At 42.7% G+C, this 18,147-nt stretch overlaps 1 protein-coding gene across 1 annotated transcript in view; it reads right to left on the bottom strand.

Annotated features, from left to right (window-relative positions):
- lcp1 (lymphocyte cytosolic protein 1 (L-plastin)) overlaps positions 1 to 18,147 on the bottom strand; it is a 19,188-nt gene continuing 1,041 nt past the window's right edge. Inside the window, exons 2-16 of the mRNA XM_088646306.1 lie at positions 13,086 to 13,173; positions 11,181 to 11,344; positions 10,313 to 10,442; positions 10,056 to 10,188; positions 9,284 to 9,365; positions 8,611 to 8,776; positions 7,807 to 7,949; positions 6,619 to 6,714; positions 5,362 to 5,557; positions 4,298 to 4,376; positions 4,030 to 4,144; positions 3,194 to 3,327; positions 2,656 to 2,779; positions 1,474 to 1,598; positions 1 to 826 (exon numbers count right to left, since the gene is read on the bottom strand). Coding sequence (XP_088502432.1) covers positions 694 to 826; positions 1,474 to 1,598; positions 2,656 to 2,779; positions 3,194 to 3,327; positions 4,030 to 4,144; positions 4,298 to 4,376; positions 5,362 to 5,557; positions 6,619 to 6,714; positions 7,807 to 7,949; positions 8,611 to 8,776; positions 9,284 to 9,365; positions 10,056 to 10,188; positions 10,313 to 10,442; positions 11,181 to 11,344; positions 13,086 to 13,146 — 1,881 coding nt within the window. The 5' untranslated portion in view covers positions 13,147 to 13,173 and the 3' untranslated portion in view covers positions 1 to 693. The remainder of the gene's footprint in view (positions 827 to 1,473; positions 1,599 to 2,655; positions 2,780 to 3,193; positions 3,328 to 4,029; positions 4,145 to 4,297; positions 4,377 to 5,361; positions 5,558 to 6,618; positions 6,715 to 7,806; positions 7,950 to 8,610; positions 8,777 to 9,283; positions 9,366 to 10,055; positions 10,189 to 10,312; positions 10,443 to 11,180; positions 11,345 to 13,085; positions 13,174 to 18,147) is intronic.

Consider the following 18,147-nt stretch of genomic DNA (forward strand, 5'->3'; position numbering starts at 1 on the left):
CACAGTACATTAAATATTTTTATTAAAAGCTGGTAATACAGGTCACTTTTAACACCAACAGAAATGCTGCCAGGTAATATTCAAAAGACCTTCACAATTTCTCCTTCTAATATTGTAAACAATCTGTATTTTCATTCCGTGTCACTGAACTTTTTCAGTTAATTCCCTCAAATGATCATTTATACTGCTGATGTTAGGAAGCTTTCAAAGAAAGATTCTTGTGCGCAATGCACGTGGTTAAGCAAATATCATTTTTTGCTTTTTTTCAAAAACCTTATTACTATCTTGGCTGTACCACAAGATAATCACATGATAGTGAGCACGACAAAGATGAGAATTAATTGATTTGTTCAAAAACTGTCGAGTGAGAAAAAGTGTATATAGTTGGGGGGGTTTTTTCAGCCACAAAGCACTGGATTATTATTTTAAAAATCTCAGATTATGTAATGTTGATGTTAAAAATGCTTCAAAGAGGAAGAGTGAAAACACCATTATCATTCTGGACGTGAAATGTCACGCTGCAGTATTTGCTCCTAATAACTCAGTGCTTCAGGCTTGGAGAGATGAGTGTAAGGCTGGTCATGTGTGTGCGTGTGCGTGTCCATAGTTCCACAGCGCGCGGTGCGAGTCGGGAGTGTGCAGGCGGCACATCGTCTGTTCCTGTCTCAGCGTGGGAGGGAGGGGTCCCTGCTCTCACACTCTCTTCATCCCCCGGGCCATGAGGCAAGCGAAGACTGTCATCACCATCTTGGGCTTCACCTCCACCAGGTCCTCCGGCAGGGCGTACACCCGGGCTCCGATCTTCCTGGCCATGGAGATGGCGTATCTACGGAAAACCACGGGAGAAGACAAATCTGAAACTCTCTGAAGGTCCACAGCAAATCGAAAAAAACAAAAACAAAGGAAGAAATCAGCTAAATCATCAACCAGTCATATTTTTTTTGGGAGATGAGCCACCCAATGGATTTTATTTTCTGTCACTCTTCCTAATAAAAGTTTGAACTGGGTTCCAAGACATTCGCTCTTGTCTAGTTGTTAGTGTACTGATGAAACCAGATAACTGTCCCTGGAAGACAGAGAAATGGTCAAAGAGTGCTTTGGAATATTGTAATTCTCATTCACCGCCTCCTTCCTCCCTCCACCTGGCCTAACTACCATTACTGTTAAAACTTCACACTACTTTTTACATCTCTGCACAAGCATTTTGTAATATGCTTGAAGTCATTATTTAAACAATAATTAATCCGTTCATGAGAAGGATGCATGTTTACTGTCAACAAGGTGTTGATACGATTAAGATACTAAAAATGGGCACATGATTTGGATTACAAATACAAACATGGAAATCATCAGTCTTCTCATAACTCACTGCGTTTCACAAATGTCACAAATGTGCTGCTTGACGTGTCAGCAAAAAGATTTTTCCTGGTGACCCCTGGGATAAGAAGACATGACCCCCGAAAGTCCACGTACTTGGCGTTGTTGAGTTTCTCCTCATCGGACAGGTCTTCAAACTTCAGGATGTCATATCTGATGGAGCCGGGCTGGATGGCATCAATCAGGTCCAGCACTGGCTTGCTGGTGGTTATCTGTCCATCCTGGAGGAAGAAACAAACGGTCAATTGAAAGATTTAGAAAACCCTATGCTTAATCTGTTATTGTTGTGCTCCACTGCGACAAAGACAAACTTTGCCTAATGCTGTAGCCATGTGTGTGCACACTAGAACCAGACAATCTTCAGAGCACTTTGCAGACTGGTACAATTTGTTCCTCTGTTTCAATCTCCACAATCACCCTGGTTCATTTTCCAAGAATATGCTTAAAATAAAATTATCCCGTAGGGGGTTACTCATTTGAATTTTGAGTTCGTTTTCTGGATCACAGGAAAGAATATAGCCAAAAATGCTTGGAATGTTTCTTGGCACTGTTTATCCAAGACAGCAAAATGACAGCAAAATTGTCATTGTTGAACAAAATACCATTTTGCACGTCTTCATTTTGAAATACACCACGCTGCACTGAGATATGGCATGCATTTCCATTATTTAAAGTTATTTTATCACCTTGATTTTGTCTTACTTGTGTGTATTTTTTGGTACTGCTTAGATTGTTTCTTGATTGTTACTATGAACTGGCTTTTGTTAAATATTAAGGAGGCTAATGTAGAGGATGTCATCTACAGCTCAATCCATCCATCTTCAGGAACATCTTCAGAACAGAAGGTGGCGCTGTTTCCTTTGGAGCACAATTTACAAACCACTGAGTCACTATGGTGACACTGTGTTACAACAGGAGCTGAGCTTCCGATTGGCACTGTTTGTAAGACGAGGTGTATCCTGCCTAAATATTAATACTATTTTGGGCCTGTAGAGCCTAACCTACCTAAAGGTCTTCTTAATTAAGTCTCTTTTGTCTTCCCCCTGCACATATGAAGGCAGTCTGCTTTATTGCATTTTAGAAACTCTTTTTCTTGTAAAAATTAGAAATGCTCATAGCAAATAACCGAAGACTGGATCAAACTTCATCATGCAACCAGTAACACACTAAAATGAATAAGGCTCAGAGAAGGCGAAATCAGAGGTGTGGAAGCTACTGCAATATTGCCTCTGTAAGTGCGCAGTGGAGACCAGGCTCTGGAGCTGTGAAGTTCTCTACCTTGAAGCCTGAGATGGAGGTGCCTTTTCCAGCCTGTGCCAGTGTCTCATTGACCCAGTGCACAATGATGTCATCATTAACCTTCTGGCCATCGCCAATATCCTCCAGAATGTTCAGGGTGTACCTAAGGACCAGATCAAATCAATGAATTACATGTAAGAGTGGTTCCTTAATTAACACAGAAGGAAAACACACAAAAATGACTAAGAACATTTTTTCTTTCCTTTACACTACATATTATACATAACATTGATCATTAATGTAGCAGATCCCTGTACTAAATGTTTAGATTACATTCAAATGTAGCTAGTGTTAACTACTTGTGCTTTTTTACCATTTGTAAAAGAAATACAAATACAGTCAAATTCTGTTCTGTCTTTTTGGGTGAGGTTACACTTACGATTTTGAGCTAGCACTGCTATATCTGCTTATATGCTAAAAGCGTGTCAGGACTAGAATTGTCCCGAGACTGGTGAAAGAAATACAGAGGACATAGAACAACAAGCTTCACGCATTGCTTGATGTGAAGTTCAGTTACCTCCTCATCAGCTGCCACAGTAAAGCCAGAGTTAACGTGCGGTTTCCTGCATTCAGGTCTTGTCCAGCAATCCCCACCAGTGAAAACTTGGCCTGGTTCTTCCCCAGCTCTATTGCATAATTGCAGTTTTCCAGCTTGCATTAAGAAAAAAGAAGAGAGCTGCCATTAGTCGAGACAAGAAGATCTGTCTGTGAGGCTGCGTTGATGGGGGTGTTGTTGTTAGTGGCCAACGTTAATGGATTCCACTGAGTATGGTGGAGTAAAACACAACAAATGAGACTCTGAAGAGATCCGTAAAAAGGCAGCTCCAAAAAAGATTCAAGTTCAGCGGAGAGCAGGGCACATAGTTAGAAATTAAAACTGGAAAGTTTCAGGAAGAAAAAGGCACCCGCTCAAATTCAAATTCTTCAGCAATGAATGCCAGGACTCTGTTGTGCATATGCTACATGTCCGGCATCTCCTCTCATGTTGAATTTATCTCATGTTTTCTTAACTTTAAAACACTTTTAGACTTTATGAAATCATGCAGTCGCAGATATGGACCACAGAGAAACAAAAATGCTAAAAACGATGAATGTTGGTGCTATGCAAGGGTGTGACAAGCCTCTCCAAGTGAAATTGTGATGCCACATGGCCAGGCTGTCTCCCCTGTGCGTTGCTCCAGGCACAGGGACGAGGGGGTGAAAGGGAGATGATCCCAGATGAATGCGAAGAACCTGAATTGTTGCAGCGATGAATACCTTTCATTTTTGATTAACAGCTTTTTACTGTTTAGCATCGATACATGTGTGATGCCAGTGCTACAGATTGCTGATATTTAGGAGTGTTTGTCTTACCTTCTTCATGTTTCCGCCAAGTTTGGGGTAAGGGGGATTGTTCACCCTTCTCCAGTCCACTGGAACTTTAATCTTCTCATAGAGCTGGAAGATCACCAGTGCATCTGCCAGATCCCTGGAAAAGCGTTATACCAGCCACTCAGATCATCAATCACAATAAGACACAGCGCATGACCTAGAAAGAAATTCAAGCCAATCTGCACAGCTTTACATTTTCTGTATCACACAAAATCAAACAAAAAAAATCATTGTTGCTGCACTTGCTCACCCATAAAGGTGGTTGACCCGTGGATTCACGCCAAGAGAATTAATCCAATTCCTGAATGTCCTCTCTTCCCTGGTCTCACCTGGGGATGGGAGAGATTGGAAATGCAGGTAGTGATAGTGTAGCAGTGTAGCACTTGGATGTTTATTTCAAAACAGTGTTCCATATTTCCTGCTGTGTGTGCTCTATAAGTCCTGCTGTGTGTGCTCTATATGTCCTGCTGTGTGTGCTGTATATGTCCCGCTGTGTGTGCTCTATATGTCCTGCTGTGTGTACTCTATATATCCTGCTATGTGTGCTCTATATGTTCTGCTGTGTGTACTCTATACTTTATGTCCTGCTGTGTGTTCTCTATACATTCTGCTGCTCCATATGTCCTGCTGTGTGTGCTCTATATGTCCTGCTGTGTGTGCTCTATATATCCTGCTGTGCGTGCTCTATATATCCTGCTATGTGTGCTCTATATGTCCTGCTGTGTGTACTCTATACTTTATGTCCTGCTGTGTGTTCTCTATACATTCTGCTGCTCCATATGTCCTGCTGTGTGTGCTGTATATGTCCTGCTGTGTGTGCTGTATATGTCCTGCTGTGTGTGCTCCATATCTCCTGCTGTGCATGCTCTGTAAGTCCTGCTGTGTGTGCTCTATATCTCCTGCTGTGCATGCTCTGTAAGTCCTGCTGTGCGTGCTCTATAAGTCCTGCTGTGTGTGCTCTATATCTCCTGCTGTGTGTGCTCTGTAAGTCCTGCTGTGTGTGCTCTATATATCCTGCTGTGTGTGCTGTATATGTCCTGCTGTGTGTGCTCTATATCTCCTGCTGTGCGTGCTCTGTAAGTCCTGCTGTGTGTGCTCTATATGTCCTGCTGTGTGTGCTCTATATGTCCTGCTGTGTGTGCCCTATATCTCCTGCTGTGTGTGCTCTATAAGTCCTGCTGTGTGTGCTCTATAAGTCCTGCTGTGTGTGCTCTATATATCCTGCTGTGCGTGCTCTATATGTCCTGCTGTGCGTGCTCTATAAGTCCTGCTGTGTGTCCTAGAGAAATCCTATAAGGACAAGACCACACTCACCCTCAATGCTGCTCCAGTCGATGTCCTGGTTCTCTGGCTTGTGCAGGGCTGGGTACTTGTTGAACAAGTTAGCGATGAAAGCCAGGTTCAGCTTGGGGTTTCCACGGACAACGTCAGTCGCCGTGACAAACTGCCGGCAGCCCAGGCGGTCGGCCTGGTCCAGCATGCACTCTGCTCTCTTCAGGTCCTCCTTTTCCTGAAAGAGCAGTCCACAGCTCACAGTCAGCTCTTCCGCTGTGATTCATGTGTTTCTAGCTGTGCGTTACAGAAATGTGCTAAAACAATGTGAATGAGCATGTACAGAGATGCAACAAAAATTGAAACAGTTATTTCATTTATTAATTTATTAATTTACTTTTTGATTGCTTGAATTTGTTTATTTATAAATATGTCTCCCATCTTACTTGAAAACATGGTCTTTCCCTTTTTACAGCGCTATTAATATTATTCAGATTTACAACGTTGTGATCTCTGTGGTATAATATGTGTGTTCTGCAAAGTTGAATCTTTCCTCCTTCCTGGGACTGTTAGGTTCAGAATGTGAGCGATGTAAGAAATATTCATGTATTTCAGCATGAAAAACATTGGATCTCAAAGTCCAAAGGGCATAAAAACCATTGGGAATCATTGGTTATTTTCTATCTCTTTCCTCCAATCTGCAATTTCTTGGTACCCATCCACTTGACTGGCTGTGCAGCACCCTGAGAGCGATGGCGTGCTCTTGTCGTAGTCTTCGTACAAGAGAGTCGGTGTTGATTGGTGGAGTGGTGCTTCTGTCACTCACATCAATTCACAGGCACCTGGCTCATCACTGGGGTTACTATTGTTACCCACTATTATCTACTATTATCCAATATTGCATATAGTGGATACCCCCATCAAACATAACCCTGCCACCCAATCCTAGAGAAAATTCAGCCTCTACTTAAAAACCACTTGGGCGATCTCAGTGAATCTGGCAAAGGTCTTAGTATGTGCTGGAAACACCTCTCTTTACTTGCTAAACTTTGAGAACGTTTTTTCAATGACTCTCTGTTGTGCACCATGCATGGCGATGGCACCTTAATATGCCATTCCCCACTCCACGCCTCTCAGGCTATATTCCGGACACGGCCCACTGTTCAGAACCTGTCTGCAAGCCAAGTGCTGCCAAGTACATCTGACACACACAGGGCCCGTTCAGGTGATTGTAAGGGTTTGTCCTTTGGCTGGAGGGTGGAATTTCATTTCCATCACTTACTAACACATCAAACTTACTCTGAGCCCCGACATGTCAATGGCTATGGGAGGGATTCCTTCATCGTCACCCTTGGGTGCAATCTGGTTGAGCAGATGGTAGTAGGCCTTGGAGTCCTTTAGACAGAAGAAAGACGGTGTCAGATTGCTGCGAGAGCATCTGCAGCACACTGCTTGTGCAATACTAGTTTTGAGTCTCCTTTTTAATGGAATATCTACAAAGCCAATTTGCTAGATCCAAGTCAGTAAAGAGAATATGACAGCAGCAGGGGAGACAGGTCAGCAGAGAAAATATGACAGCAGTAGGAGACACAATTTATATCCCACACAAAGAACCTAGTTCCTCGTTCTCCTTGTGACTTTTAAAGCATGTGCATTTTTATGCAATCAATCTCTATGACTTGAGTTTCCTGATTTGGGGCATGCTCATCAATGAAATCCTTGAACAAGGAAGATGCATTTCCAAATCTTTTACACACGGAGCAACATTCCACAAAACACTCTTCCGAAAGATAAATAAAATTCTGTGTTTTATCTAAATAATACTATTTACCTTCTGCATTCTGCAAAAGTTTACTTTTGGTTATGCCACAAAACAGGAAATCTCACAGAAAGATGTAATCTGTCTTTTCAAATACAACACAGCTGTTTGCAAATCATTGTGCAACTCCAGTTCCTTCTCTCTTGCTGTTCCTCTGTGGCACCGGTTTCCCCAGTAGAAGAACCAGCTATAATATCATCCTTTTAAATGCAGTTGTGAAGGCTTGCTTTGCTGAGAACACATACAGTAAATGTGGGTATAAACTCTTTTATCTTTTAACACGATCAGAGTAATCGTGTGTACTGCCACATGGTGGATGTAGGAAGTACACTGCACGGTTTACATTTGCAATATACATTTCCATTAAATCAGCTCAGGAAACAATTGTCATGGCGAATCAGACACTACTTTACAAGTGTTTTATCTATAAGGTGGAATGAGATGGAATTCTGAATATAAAGTCGTACCGACGGCTAATGTTGATGTGTGTTGCTTTTTGATGCCGAGAGGAAGAGCAGTGCTACATCCACTGCTCCTGGGGTGGTTTCTGGGCGTGTGAGTGTTGTGAAGAGAGTTTTTAGAGAGGAAGAAACTCTGACATGTCGGTGGGCAAGGTGAAAGCTCTGCAGAGGGCTGGGGTGGGGACAGGCGTGCCCAGGAGCACTGACCTTGATATCGGAGGTGAAGTTGTTGATTTTGCCGACGCCTGCATTCTCCAGGTGGTAGTTCGCCCAGCGCAGCAGGAGCTCCTCAGGAGAGAGCTTCATCAGGTCCTCCAGGCTCTCTCCTTCTCGCAGCAGGGCGATGAGAGCTGCGCTCGCACACACACAAGACAAGGGTCAATCGTCGGCTCTGTCACGAGGCAGTGACACTCCTTCGTCTCCTGACACACTTATGGACGGACGCCATGATGCTTTGTAATGAGTGGGAACATGTCCAGGCATCATAGTGATCACTGAAGCATGCACAGTAACCTCAGCAGCTCAATACTAACTCAACACTGCAATTTCCATATCACACTTGTCGTGTTCAGACCTCCAGGTTGGTAATTTTGTTTTCTTGGGCCATATGCGCAAATCGAGCTACAGATTGCAAGACTTATGACATCAGGCTCAAATGTTTCACTGAGACCGGTCTTCCATTTTGGAGGAATGTTCCTGTGCAAAAGCGCAGCACATTTTTTTCTAATTTGACCGGAAAGCAATTAATGGCAAAGAGTGCTTCAGGAGTGCCTGTTTACATCAGGTTTGAGCTTGTGAGCACAAACCCGTTATGTGGAGCTATGCTCTGGGTGCAAGTAAAGTTGCTAAAAGAGGAACTGCTTTCCTGAATCACCATGTACCTGTCAGGCGATGCACAGACCCTACATTGGTATCAGAGGACCATGATTCTTGACAGTGAGGCATGCTGTACCTCGTGAATGAACGAGTGAACGAATTTTCTGCCGCAAAGACTCCCGACCTGTGGCTCACCCTCGTTCCTGCTGATCTCGATGTCCGCAAACAGCCCGATCTTGATGACCTGCCACAGCAGACCCAGCACCAGGTGGGGCTTGCCCTCCTTCAGGTCCTCAGCGCCGATGTTCACCACATGGCACCCGATGGCAGAGGAAGAATTCAGCGCCAGGTTCAAGTTTTCCTGCCAAAGGGAAGACCGTGCTCCTTTACAGCAATGCCCCCATGTAGTGTTATGGAAAAGCAGTATGAGGTAATGATGCAGTTAAATGACCCCTGTATTAGTTGACGGATATCTTCCAATGATGGCAGGGAAGTCAGAGACAAGAATTTGTCATTTCTTTAAAAATAAAATAATTCTGTTGCGTTTAAGTGTGATACTGTATCACTGCTTTTCAATGAGCACTATGGTCACATGACGCAGTAAGAAACTAAAGATTTTTGCCTTTCCATTTATTTTTTTCCTTTTAATGCCTTTTGAATCTTTTTTAGGATCACCAGTTCTTTTGGGACTGAGCTTATGCTCTCAATGGGCAACATCCCTGGTTGACACCTCACAAATATTTCATCTGGGATTTTCAAATTCAATAAGACAAGAATTGCTCCGGGACACCCTGATCCGTGCAATGGAGACCATACATCAAATCAATTTAAGCACACAGCATAATGCTGACAACATGAGACAATTTACCTGTATGGTGAAAGGAGTGAGCTTCTTTTTGTTGATTGTTCTTTCATCAATGGTGTCAGGAACAGAGAGGTTGATCATCTTACTGGAAAAGAAAAGTGAGAGGTTAGGTAATGTGTAACAAGACATCAGTCTTGGATGGGACAAACAACTGTCCTAAACCAAACTGTTAAGTCTTAGTAAAATGGCACAAATTTCCTACCTGAGCCAATGACCAAGCTGTGCCAGAGGACACATCAAAAAACTTTAATCATTAAGCCTCTGCCTTATTGTCTTTGTAATGACGCTGTTTGTAATGGTTGTGCACTATGAAACTCATATTGTTGGGGAACACAAAAGCAAGCCAAAATTAAAATAGGCTACAGACAATTTGGTTTGTAAATTAACTCATGACATACTAATGTATATTAAGGAATTTATTTTTAATTAAAAAAATATATTTGACAGTATTTCCCTATATATATTTTGTGAAATTCCTGTTTTTACATTTTCGCAGTAATGTAGGTACTCTACGTCACAGAGTGTGCACAGGAAGAGGTGAATATGTTTATCACCCACTCCATTCCAATGTGGAAAGGGTGTAGATAGAGCTGTATAAGAAAGACACCCCACACCGAGGAATAAGAAAAGCACCTGATATGAGAACATTTCCCCCACCGTCTCCTCTTCCTCGTGTTTCATTAAGTCATAGTTTAGACTACCCACTAGATGGCGCTGCACTGGCTGTTTAATGGTGTAGTTCAGTCAGGTGCAGGGGGCTCCAGAGACAACTCACCAGAGGACCAGCCCGTCCCCAACCGCGCTGAACAGGTCGTCACTGTTGGGATCCATGGGAAGAACATGCTGGCAGTCAGGGTCTTTTTCAAGCGCCTTATTTATCCAGTTGACAAAGGCGTATTTTTCTTCCTCTGCGGATAGAAAGAGGCGCTCTTAAAACAGGGCGGCCCTCAAGGGGCTTGGCTCCACCTTGGTTGGGGTTCCTGAGTGTTGCCGCCTCGGTTGGTCTGACCGTCCCCGAGCGTGCCTCCCCACCTGAGTAGGAGTGCTGTGTTCCCGCGCAGGACTGCTGCGACGTCCCTCCGACGGCGCAGATGCCCTCTTTCTTGTTGATGGCCTTCCTGAACGTCTTCGCCACCTCCGTGCTCTTCAGCCCGTGGACAACCTGCGGAGGAAGAGACGACAGCTTAGTGCTTTCAGCACACTGGGCCTCGGAAGACATGTGCTCTGATGGAGAGACTTTTTAAGAACTCAAAGCTAAGAGAGAGCACTTCTGTGGCTGATACGATTCTATTTACTCATGAGAATCGATGCATTAAAATTCAAATTTTCCAATGCATGTATGAAGTATTAATGAATGGAACATAATCATGTTCAGTATATCACTGGAGTGCGATGTGATGGGTGGCAAAGTGTAATTAAGCACACTTTTCCCCATTCTGTCCTCGCAGAACCTCTTTCTACATCCGAGTGCTGTTCTGGTGAGGGACAATCTGTGATTTTAAATGCATCTGTTGGCAAAGAGCCCCCTCGTGTTGAGGAGCAGACTGTGACATCCCCGAGCCTGAGCTCTAACACAACACTACACACCCATCGCTATCACCTGGTGCTTTTGAAAAAAGGCCATAAAGACTTTGGGAAATTTCTGAAGTAATCACTTCAGTTAAAAAAATACTGGAATTTCCAACTTGCTGGTTTCATGGTATTGTTCTTTTTTAGCATTTGCAACAGCAATTTAGTCCCTCTTGTGCAGAAAGTCTATTACATTCCAAAAAGTTGCAAAGGTAGGCAACACACACTCATTCTATAGCATTTTCTCAACCGGACAGTGCCAACCTGACTGGATAACCTGCTCCCAGCTTGGGGCTCTCAATTTCCTTCCTGACGGACACTTTCAACTCACGTTGATGAACTCGTCGAAGCTGATTTGACCGTCGTTATTCAAGTCCCCAGTGGCCATGAGGTTCTGAATGATTTCTCTGATTCTATACCCTGGCAGGGGCAGGTTGGCTGCCTTGAAGAGGTCATTGAGCTCATTGGTGCTGATGTACCCATTGGAGTCGACATCTGGATAAGAGGGAAGTCGGAGATAAGTGAAGACCTGCTTGCAAGAAAAAACCACTCCGAAGGCAATGATTAGTGTCGTTTGACAGACTTACACAATTTACTGGCCATCAAATAATGTGAACAACAACTAAAATATAGGCATTTAAAGTCATTTAAATAATAACTCATTTAAAGCATGATTATTTTAGTAAGTCTTTGGGTTTGTAGACACAACGATAACATCAGAGAGTCATTGTTTTTCTGCAGAAACACTCATGTGAAACTGGTAAGAATAAACAGCCGATGAGGGCTGTTGATTTCACTCCACCGTGTGTTTTTGAGTAAGTGTGTGACAAATGTCTGTTGCACAAATAGAACCTTTAGTTCAGGTGGGGAGCTGCGTCAGTATGCGTAGTCTGCAAAGGAACAAGTAACAGGTTTATTCCATGCTGAAAAGACAAGAGAGAAGACACAACGTTTGGGCTGTGAAGCTATGTTTTCTCTCTTCTCTTTTCAGCATGGAATAAACCTATTACTTGTTCCTTCATAGAACCTTTATCCTTTCTAAAGCAGACAGAAGAAAAACATGTAGCCAAAAAGGAACCCCCCTGCGTGCATATTTTCATTAACATTCGAGGTGACTTTGAATTTTAATTTTGCAGCCAGGGCTGATCATGTCTAAAATGCTCAGGGGCAGCTCTGAGGCAGCTCTGAGGCAGCTCTGAGGCTCACCACATCCTGTGTGAGAGTAACAGTGAAAACAGACAAACCTGCAGATGGTAGCGATGTGCTGAGCTGACACTGAACCTGGAGCTCAGCATCAGTAGCAACGCTATCTTATTAATACAAGTATGTTTCAGTATATTAATGTACATATAAAACAAACTTACTGAACATAATCTGTTTAAAGTGCCCCATATCAGTTATACACACATTAGGTATGTGCTTATTTGACTACATCTTGTTTTTTGGAAGTCCAGATATTAGCTGACACAATCACCACAGATCTTCTTTACTTGTTGATACTGTTTGTGTGTGATCGAGCGAAACTCTAACTGAATTCTAGTTAAATTCGAATTGAACTGACCCCGTGTCTCATTTAACATCTGACGATGAATGTGCAGCAGCCTGGCATCTTCGCACAAAGGATTAGAGGTTGTAAGGAGCGTCAGAGCAGAAAGCAAGCAGCAAAGGAAACACTTAGAAGTCATGCTCATGTTGAGATCCTGCATTTCTTCTCTGTATTGCTGTGTTTCAGCACTTGTTGATCTTTTTCTGCTACTACCCGCTGCATTTTTGTAAGCACACAAAGTATCTACTGCTGCTGTTGCTACTACTCGTACTACTGCTAATACTAGGCAGGCAGCACAGGGGCGCAGTGGTGAGCACTGCTGGGGCCCTGGGTTCAGTTCCAGACCTGGGGTTCTATCTGCTTGGTGCTTGTATGTTCTCCCTGTGTTTGTGTGGGTTCCCTCTGGGTGCTCAGGCTTCCTCCCACAGCCCAGAGGCACGGCTTCTATAAACCTTTGCCCTCGTGCAAGCGCGTGTCTGTGTCTTACAGGATGCCCCCTGCCTTGTGCCCATTGCTTGGCAGGACAGGCTTCGGCACCCCCGTGTCCCTCTGCTCACTGAGAATAAAAATAGCAATGTGCTGAAAACGAGCAGGAATGGATGTTGAGCACTTCTTCATGCGTCAGGCCTTGCGCAGAAGCAGCTTGCAGCCCAAGGCTCAGGGAGGCCTGTAAACAGTCCAGTTTCTCACCAATCTTTGAGAAAGCTTCTCTCATCTCCTCCATTTCCTCCTGGGTGATCTGGGCAGCCATCTTTCCACTGGCTAATCAATCAAGGACCTGGAATGACACCATCTAGCTGCATCAGATAGTTCTCTTAAAACATGCTGGTTATTTGGGGGTTCTGTTAAACTTTATATGGGGACAGTGGTACTGTAGAGGTAGCTTTATTGGATAACAGAATTTAAATCAGCACAACAGACTCGATTATAGACCTGTTGTGGACTTGGTCACGTGATGTGCTGAGCTAGCAGTGTTTTACTCCTCTCAGTGTTTCGCAGTCCAATGGTCCAAGATTGCTCCTTCCTGGGAGAATGGAAAGGAACCACAAAAAAGCTCTGTGGTTTAGAAAGAGCCAATTAAATCTACTTTTGGTGACAATAATACATCTTGTATCAGCAATGGTGAAAACAATTCTATCATTTTACTTGCACAGTGCAAGTAAAATGATAGTAAGTAACAACTTATCCAACACACAAAAAAGAGTTCTCCAGTTCCTTTAAAAAAGCAGTTTCTTCTGGGCTTCAAAGAAGGGCAGATATTTTTAATCTGGAAACTTCCTAGCACATCAAAAGAATGGTTGCTCATTGAGAACAGTAAGGCTCTTTACTTCATGGCATGTGGTCAGAAGTTCCCCTTGAGTTTCGTTTTGAAACTTCCTCTAAAGCGCAACTTCCGCTTGAGCTGGGTTCTTCTGCAACTGTTCTCGCATACAGCGAGAAATAAATTCAGCCTGTTGTTATGGATAAACATGCTTACACAGCTCTCTGTCCATAAACCCAGTTCGTCCCACATTCAACCAAGTTGATCTGGACTACACTGTTGGTAGCAACAGGGGGATCAAAACCACTGGCTCCTCTTCCACCATTGGAAACTTGTTAGATGCCCTGTTAGACAGGCAGCCTCTTCGCTCTGCACAATACAATCGTTACATGTTCTCTACAAATTGTGCTACTAAGCAGTATTACAGTATGTTTCTCTTAACAATAGTAGTAATCCTGTTCACTACTATAAATATCATTACCACACAATAAATATGGCACATTAAAATAATTCAACAGTAAAGTCATTTTATATCTGATATGAGGTTGCTAATTGTTGTCTTTGCACACCGCACAACAACACTTTCACAACTTCATATATACAGTATATAACAGTAACCAAAACACTCTGCGGATTAAAAATGAAATCAGTCCAAAACAGAAAGCAGTCATTTAACCTTGCAGCTTGTACTGTAATTATCGTTAGCAAAGTCAATGGTATCTAAGCCCCGTATTAGGAGCGAGATGGTTTTATCATGTCAAAGCTCTGCAGTAACATATTTTCTTTCATGCTTTGACGGAAATGACTACAACCGAAAGAGTCAGCTTTCTGATTTCGGCATGCTGCTGTTCCTCTATGCACTCTATAGATTTTTCGAGTCACACTAGTGAAGCCACAGAACCGCTGGGACATGCTGGGCTGGCAGGAAGTGATCATGCAGTTACAGGAAGCAGCCATTTTAAACTGAAATTTCATTATGTGCCCCTCAAAATGTGCTTAACCACAAAGGTAAAAAAAACCCTGATGCGGTACGCAAAAACAAGATTTCATTCGAGAGCTCAGATCATGATCATTGCATGGGCCTCAGTGTTGTTTTCTTCTGCAAACGCTTTGAAACAATAGGTGTCTTGAGAGCACTGTGACATCACCTTTTTTATTTGGAGACAGACAGTATGATTGACATGCAAATACAAATACTTTGCTCCTGATTGCACATCAGGAATGATGTGATAAAGAAGATGAAAACTATAATAGAAAAAGAAAGAAGACATGCTCATTTGCTATTTGCATTTGGAGAAAGATATACAAAGTAGACTTAGTGACACAACGTTGTGTCCTAAGGCACAACGTTGTACCCAAAAATATTCATGGGTGCCACTTTGTGACATGTGCTTATAGGATTAAAAAAAACACTGCCCACATCCTTATGAAGTGAGAGGAAGGCAACAATGCAGTGAAGGCACACCTCTTGAGTGACCCTTTCTGAGAATGGGAGATCATATTTCATCTTCTCTACTCACAACCATCTCACCAGCCTCTTAGAATGAGAGATGTGGAAAAGTTTTAATTTTATTTATTTTATTGAGCTTTTTTTTTTGAAGAAAGGACAGGGATATCCATAGGAAATTTTCAGTTTTATAATTCCTTCCGGTGTCTCAAGAAACCCATTTCAATGACTAGACTAGGTTTCCAGTTCCTTAACACAAACTGAGCACACGTCCATATAGGTAATCTCCCCACAGCACAGATTTTGAATATGCTGTCTTGTTCCTCCTGTGATACAGGCTTATGTTTCCTTTCTTTCATTCGGCAGCCCATTCCAAGCTCTGCTACTTGGAGACCGTCTCTTGCGCCTGAAGAAGGCTCCACAGCTGAAACGCTGAGTCTCTTCTCTATTTTTCAGCGTGGAATTAACTTTGACTTGTTCCTTTGCAGCCAGCATGCCCTGAAGCACCTCCCCACACGAGTGGCTTGAAGCTGTTGTTGGTGCCTTACTGCTAATACGATGATAGAGGTGGGACACCATAATATGGCAAGAAACTTACTGGAGCCCTTTTGGGAGAAGCACCTAGCTGAAAGGCACAAGAGCCTCATCTGCCCTGGGAACTGAGAACAGCAAGGCTCACAAGGCAAAGAACAGCAATTGCTGATAAGCAAGGCCTCACATGCATGACATTGGAAGCCAAGCAAGAACACAGACTTTCTCTTATAGACCTTAGCTCAAACCCCTAGTAGCGCTTCATCTGCCATACTTTCATGTTCTCTCCTTGAGGACAAAAGGCTCTAGTGGCCACCACACGGGACTGGCAGAGATTTGGTGTTCTTGAGATGGTGTGACATGTCAGTGTAAGGGATGCCATACCGTAAGCAGGGGAAATTAAGAACTTTCTTGAAAGAGCCATCAGTCTATAGGCAAATGCTGGCTTCTGTCTAACCCCATCATTTTACTTTGTGGTCAGAATACTGGAATCACACAGTGCAGTTCTTCTTGATAATAAAGACTGCTTCCCCAAAAATGTTCACCACCACCAGAAAAAGAGCTGTCAATTAAAAACTCAGATAGTTGGGAGTGCTTCCTGAAAGCATATACACTTCTGACTTGGAAGAATCAGACTTTCTGAGTGTTATTCAAACAATCGGACACCTTTGCTAATGAATAAAGAGAAGGTTGTTGTCCAGTTCTGATTTCTGATAGGCACAGTTTACTCTCACTGACTATGGGCTGCAGTTTGCAATTGCAGTTCATAAACCTTGGGTAAATAATCTTTAGGAACTATCCCTGAAGCTCTTATTTTATAAGGATCTTAAAACAAGGCATCCCGAGGCACGTGCATACAGTAGATCCCAGGTGTGCTGGCAGATTGGCCAGGTGGTGAGATTGCAATCACTGACACTGAGAATTCTCATGGCCAAATTGACCAATTCCAGTGGTAAAAAGCTGAGTACTTTTCCCAGTATCATTAAATCAGTTCCCTACTGCCAACTCATTTTCCTTCTGACATTATTTGTAAACCCTAGAGGAAAATGAACAAAAAAATGAACCGCGACTTTCTCAGAAAAATCGAATGCATATCCAGAGATGACAAAGGGCAGGTCCAGTTCCTTCCCACCTGTTTGGTTAATTTGTCTTAGAGTTTTCACTATCTTCTTCTGCCACATTTTTCCATGGATTTCGTTTCACTGCCCTTTTACTGCCATTTACTTTGGTTTACTGCAGCTGGTCTTGGCACAGCACCATACTAAAATCACCACAGTGGACCACAGTTCCTCATAAGTGAAAACCTTTTCCCTAGTAGTTAAGTGTCAACGTAGGTGTTATCTAGGAATCCAGGAGGTAACAGTAATAATGAAAGGATGCCCTTTCACACACCATTTAAAATGCAGAACCTGGACTGTTTTGAACATTCCCTCATCAACTCATTTGGCCCAAATCTCCCCAAATCTCCCATGTCACTGTGTGAATCATCTCCTGATCAGAATCCCCGTAATGTAATAAACGAGGGCTCTGGAATTAGTTTGTTAAAAAGAATAAACTGAAATAAAACTAAAAATAGAACATACTGCCAGGTTTCCGTCTGTATTTGTCACACTGCCCCAGTAAACGGTTCGCCAGCTGTGAGGTAGAGGACACCTAGTCAGCCTAATAGGACTAATCTTTACTCATCTTTACTTCCTTTTCAATTTCAATGGTCTTGAAATTCAGGACAGTAAAAATAACCATTGCAATAGGAAAGTCCCAAAGTGCCTAGAGATCAAATACAAAAACTTCCCTTTATCGTTTTTTTTCAACCTAGAATAACTGCCTTTCCAGTCGAAATGGGTGATGTAGACATCAGGACATTTTATTTCAATACCCAGCTTTATCACTGCAGTCCTATGTTTTGTAGATCTAAATGCACGCAGAATCTTTCCTACTCTTTCCTAACATTGGAATGGTTCAACTGGAGTTGGGCAAGGCCTTGTTATCAGTTCCTAAGTGTCCCCTGAAAAGGGGAAAAGGGGAAAGAGGACTTTACTGCATAATACTGGTCATGTCAAGGTTGTTTAGATGGACACCAGAAATCTGTTCTGCTCATGGAGTACATCTAGTTTAAATCTACATCTTAAGACGTCTTATGTATAATGTGCTGTGCATGTGTGATACCTTCAATGCTAGTTCTGAGGCAACCTGAATGCAAATATAGAATCTACAAATCAATCAAGGTTTGCATGGGATGCTGAACGTAATAGGATGTTTATCGCTATTGTCCTTTTAAGAGTCTCTTCCTTCCCCCAAAGCAAATCAAGTTAAACGCAGTGGCAGTGAAGAGGTGTGCTTTAAGCTATTAAACTTGTCTCTGTCCACTAAAAGCCCCTGTGCAGGCAGTGAACTATAAGAAAAACTCATGACCTCATGTGTTTTATAAAGCCTCCATATATAAAAGGGATTTAATAGTGTCTGCAGTATGTTTTATGTTTAAGTCATTAATATACATGAACATACATTTTTAA

The sequence above is a fragment of the Lepisosteus platostomus genome, chromosome 2 (assembly GCF_059453375.1).
Source record: "Lepisosteus platostomus isolate fLepPlt1 chromosome 2, fLepPlt1.hap1, whole genome shotgun sequence".
In the NCBI taxonomy this organism is placed as follows: Eukaryota; Metazoa; Chordata; class Actinopteri; order Semionotiformes; family Lepisosteidae; genus Lepisosteus; species Lepisosteus platostomus.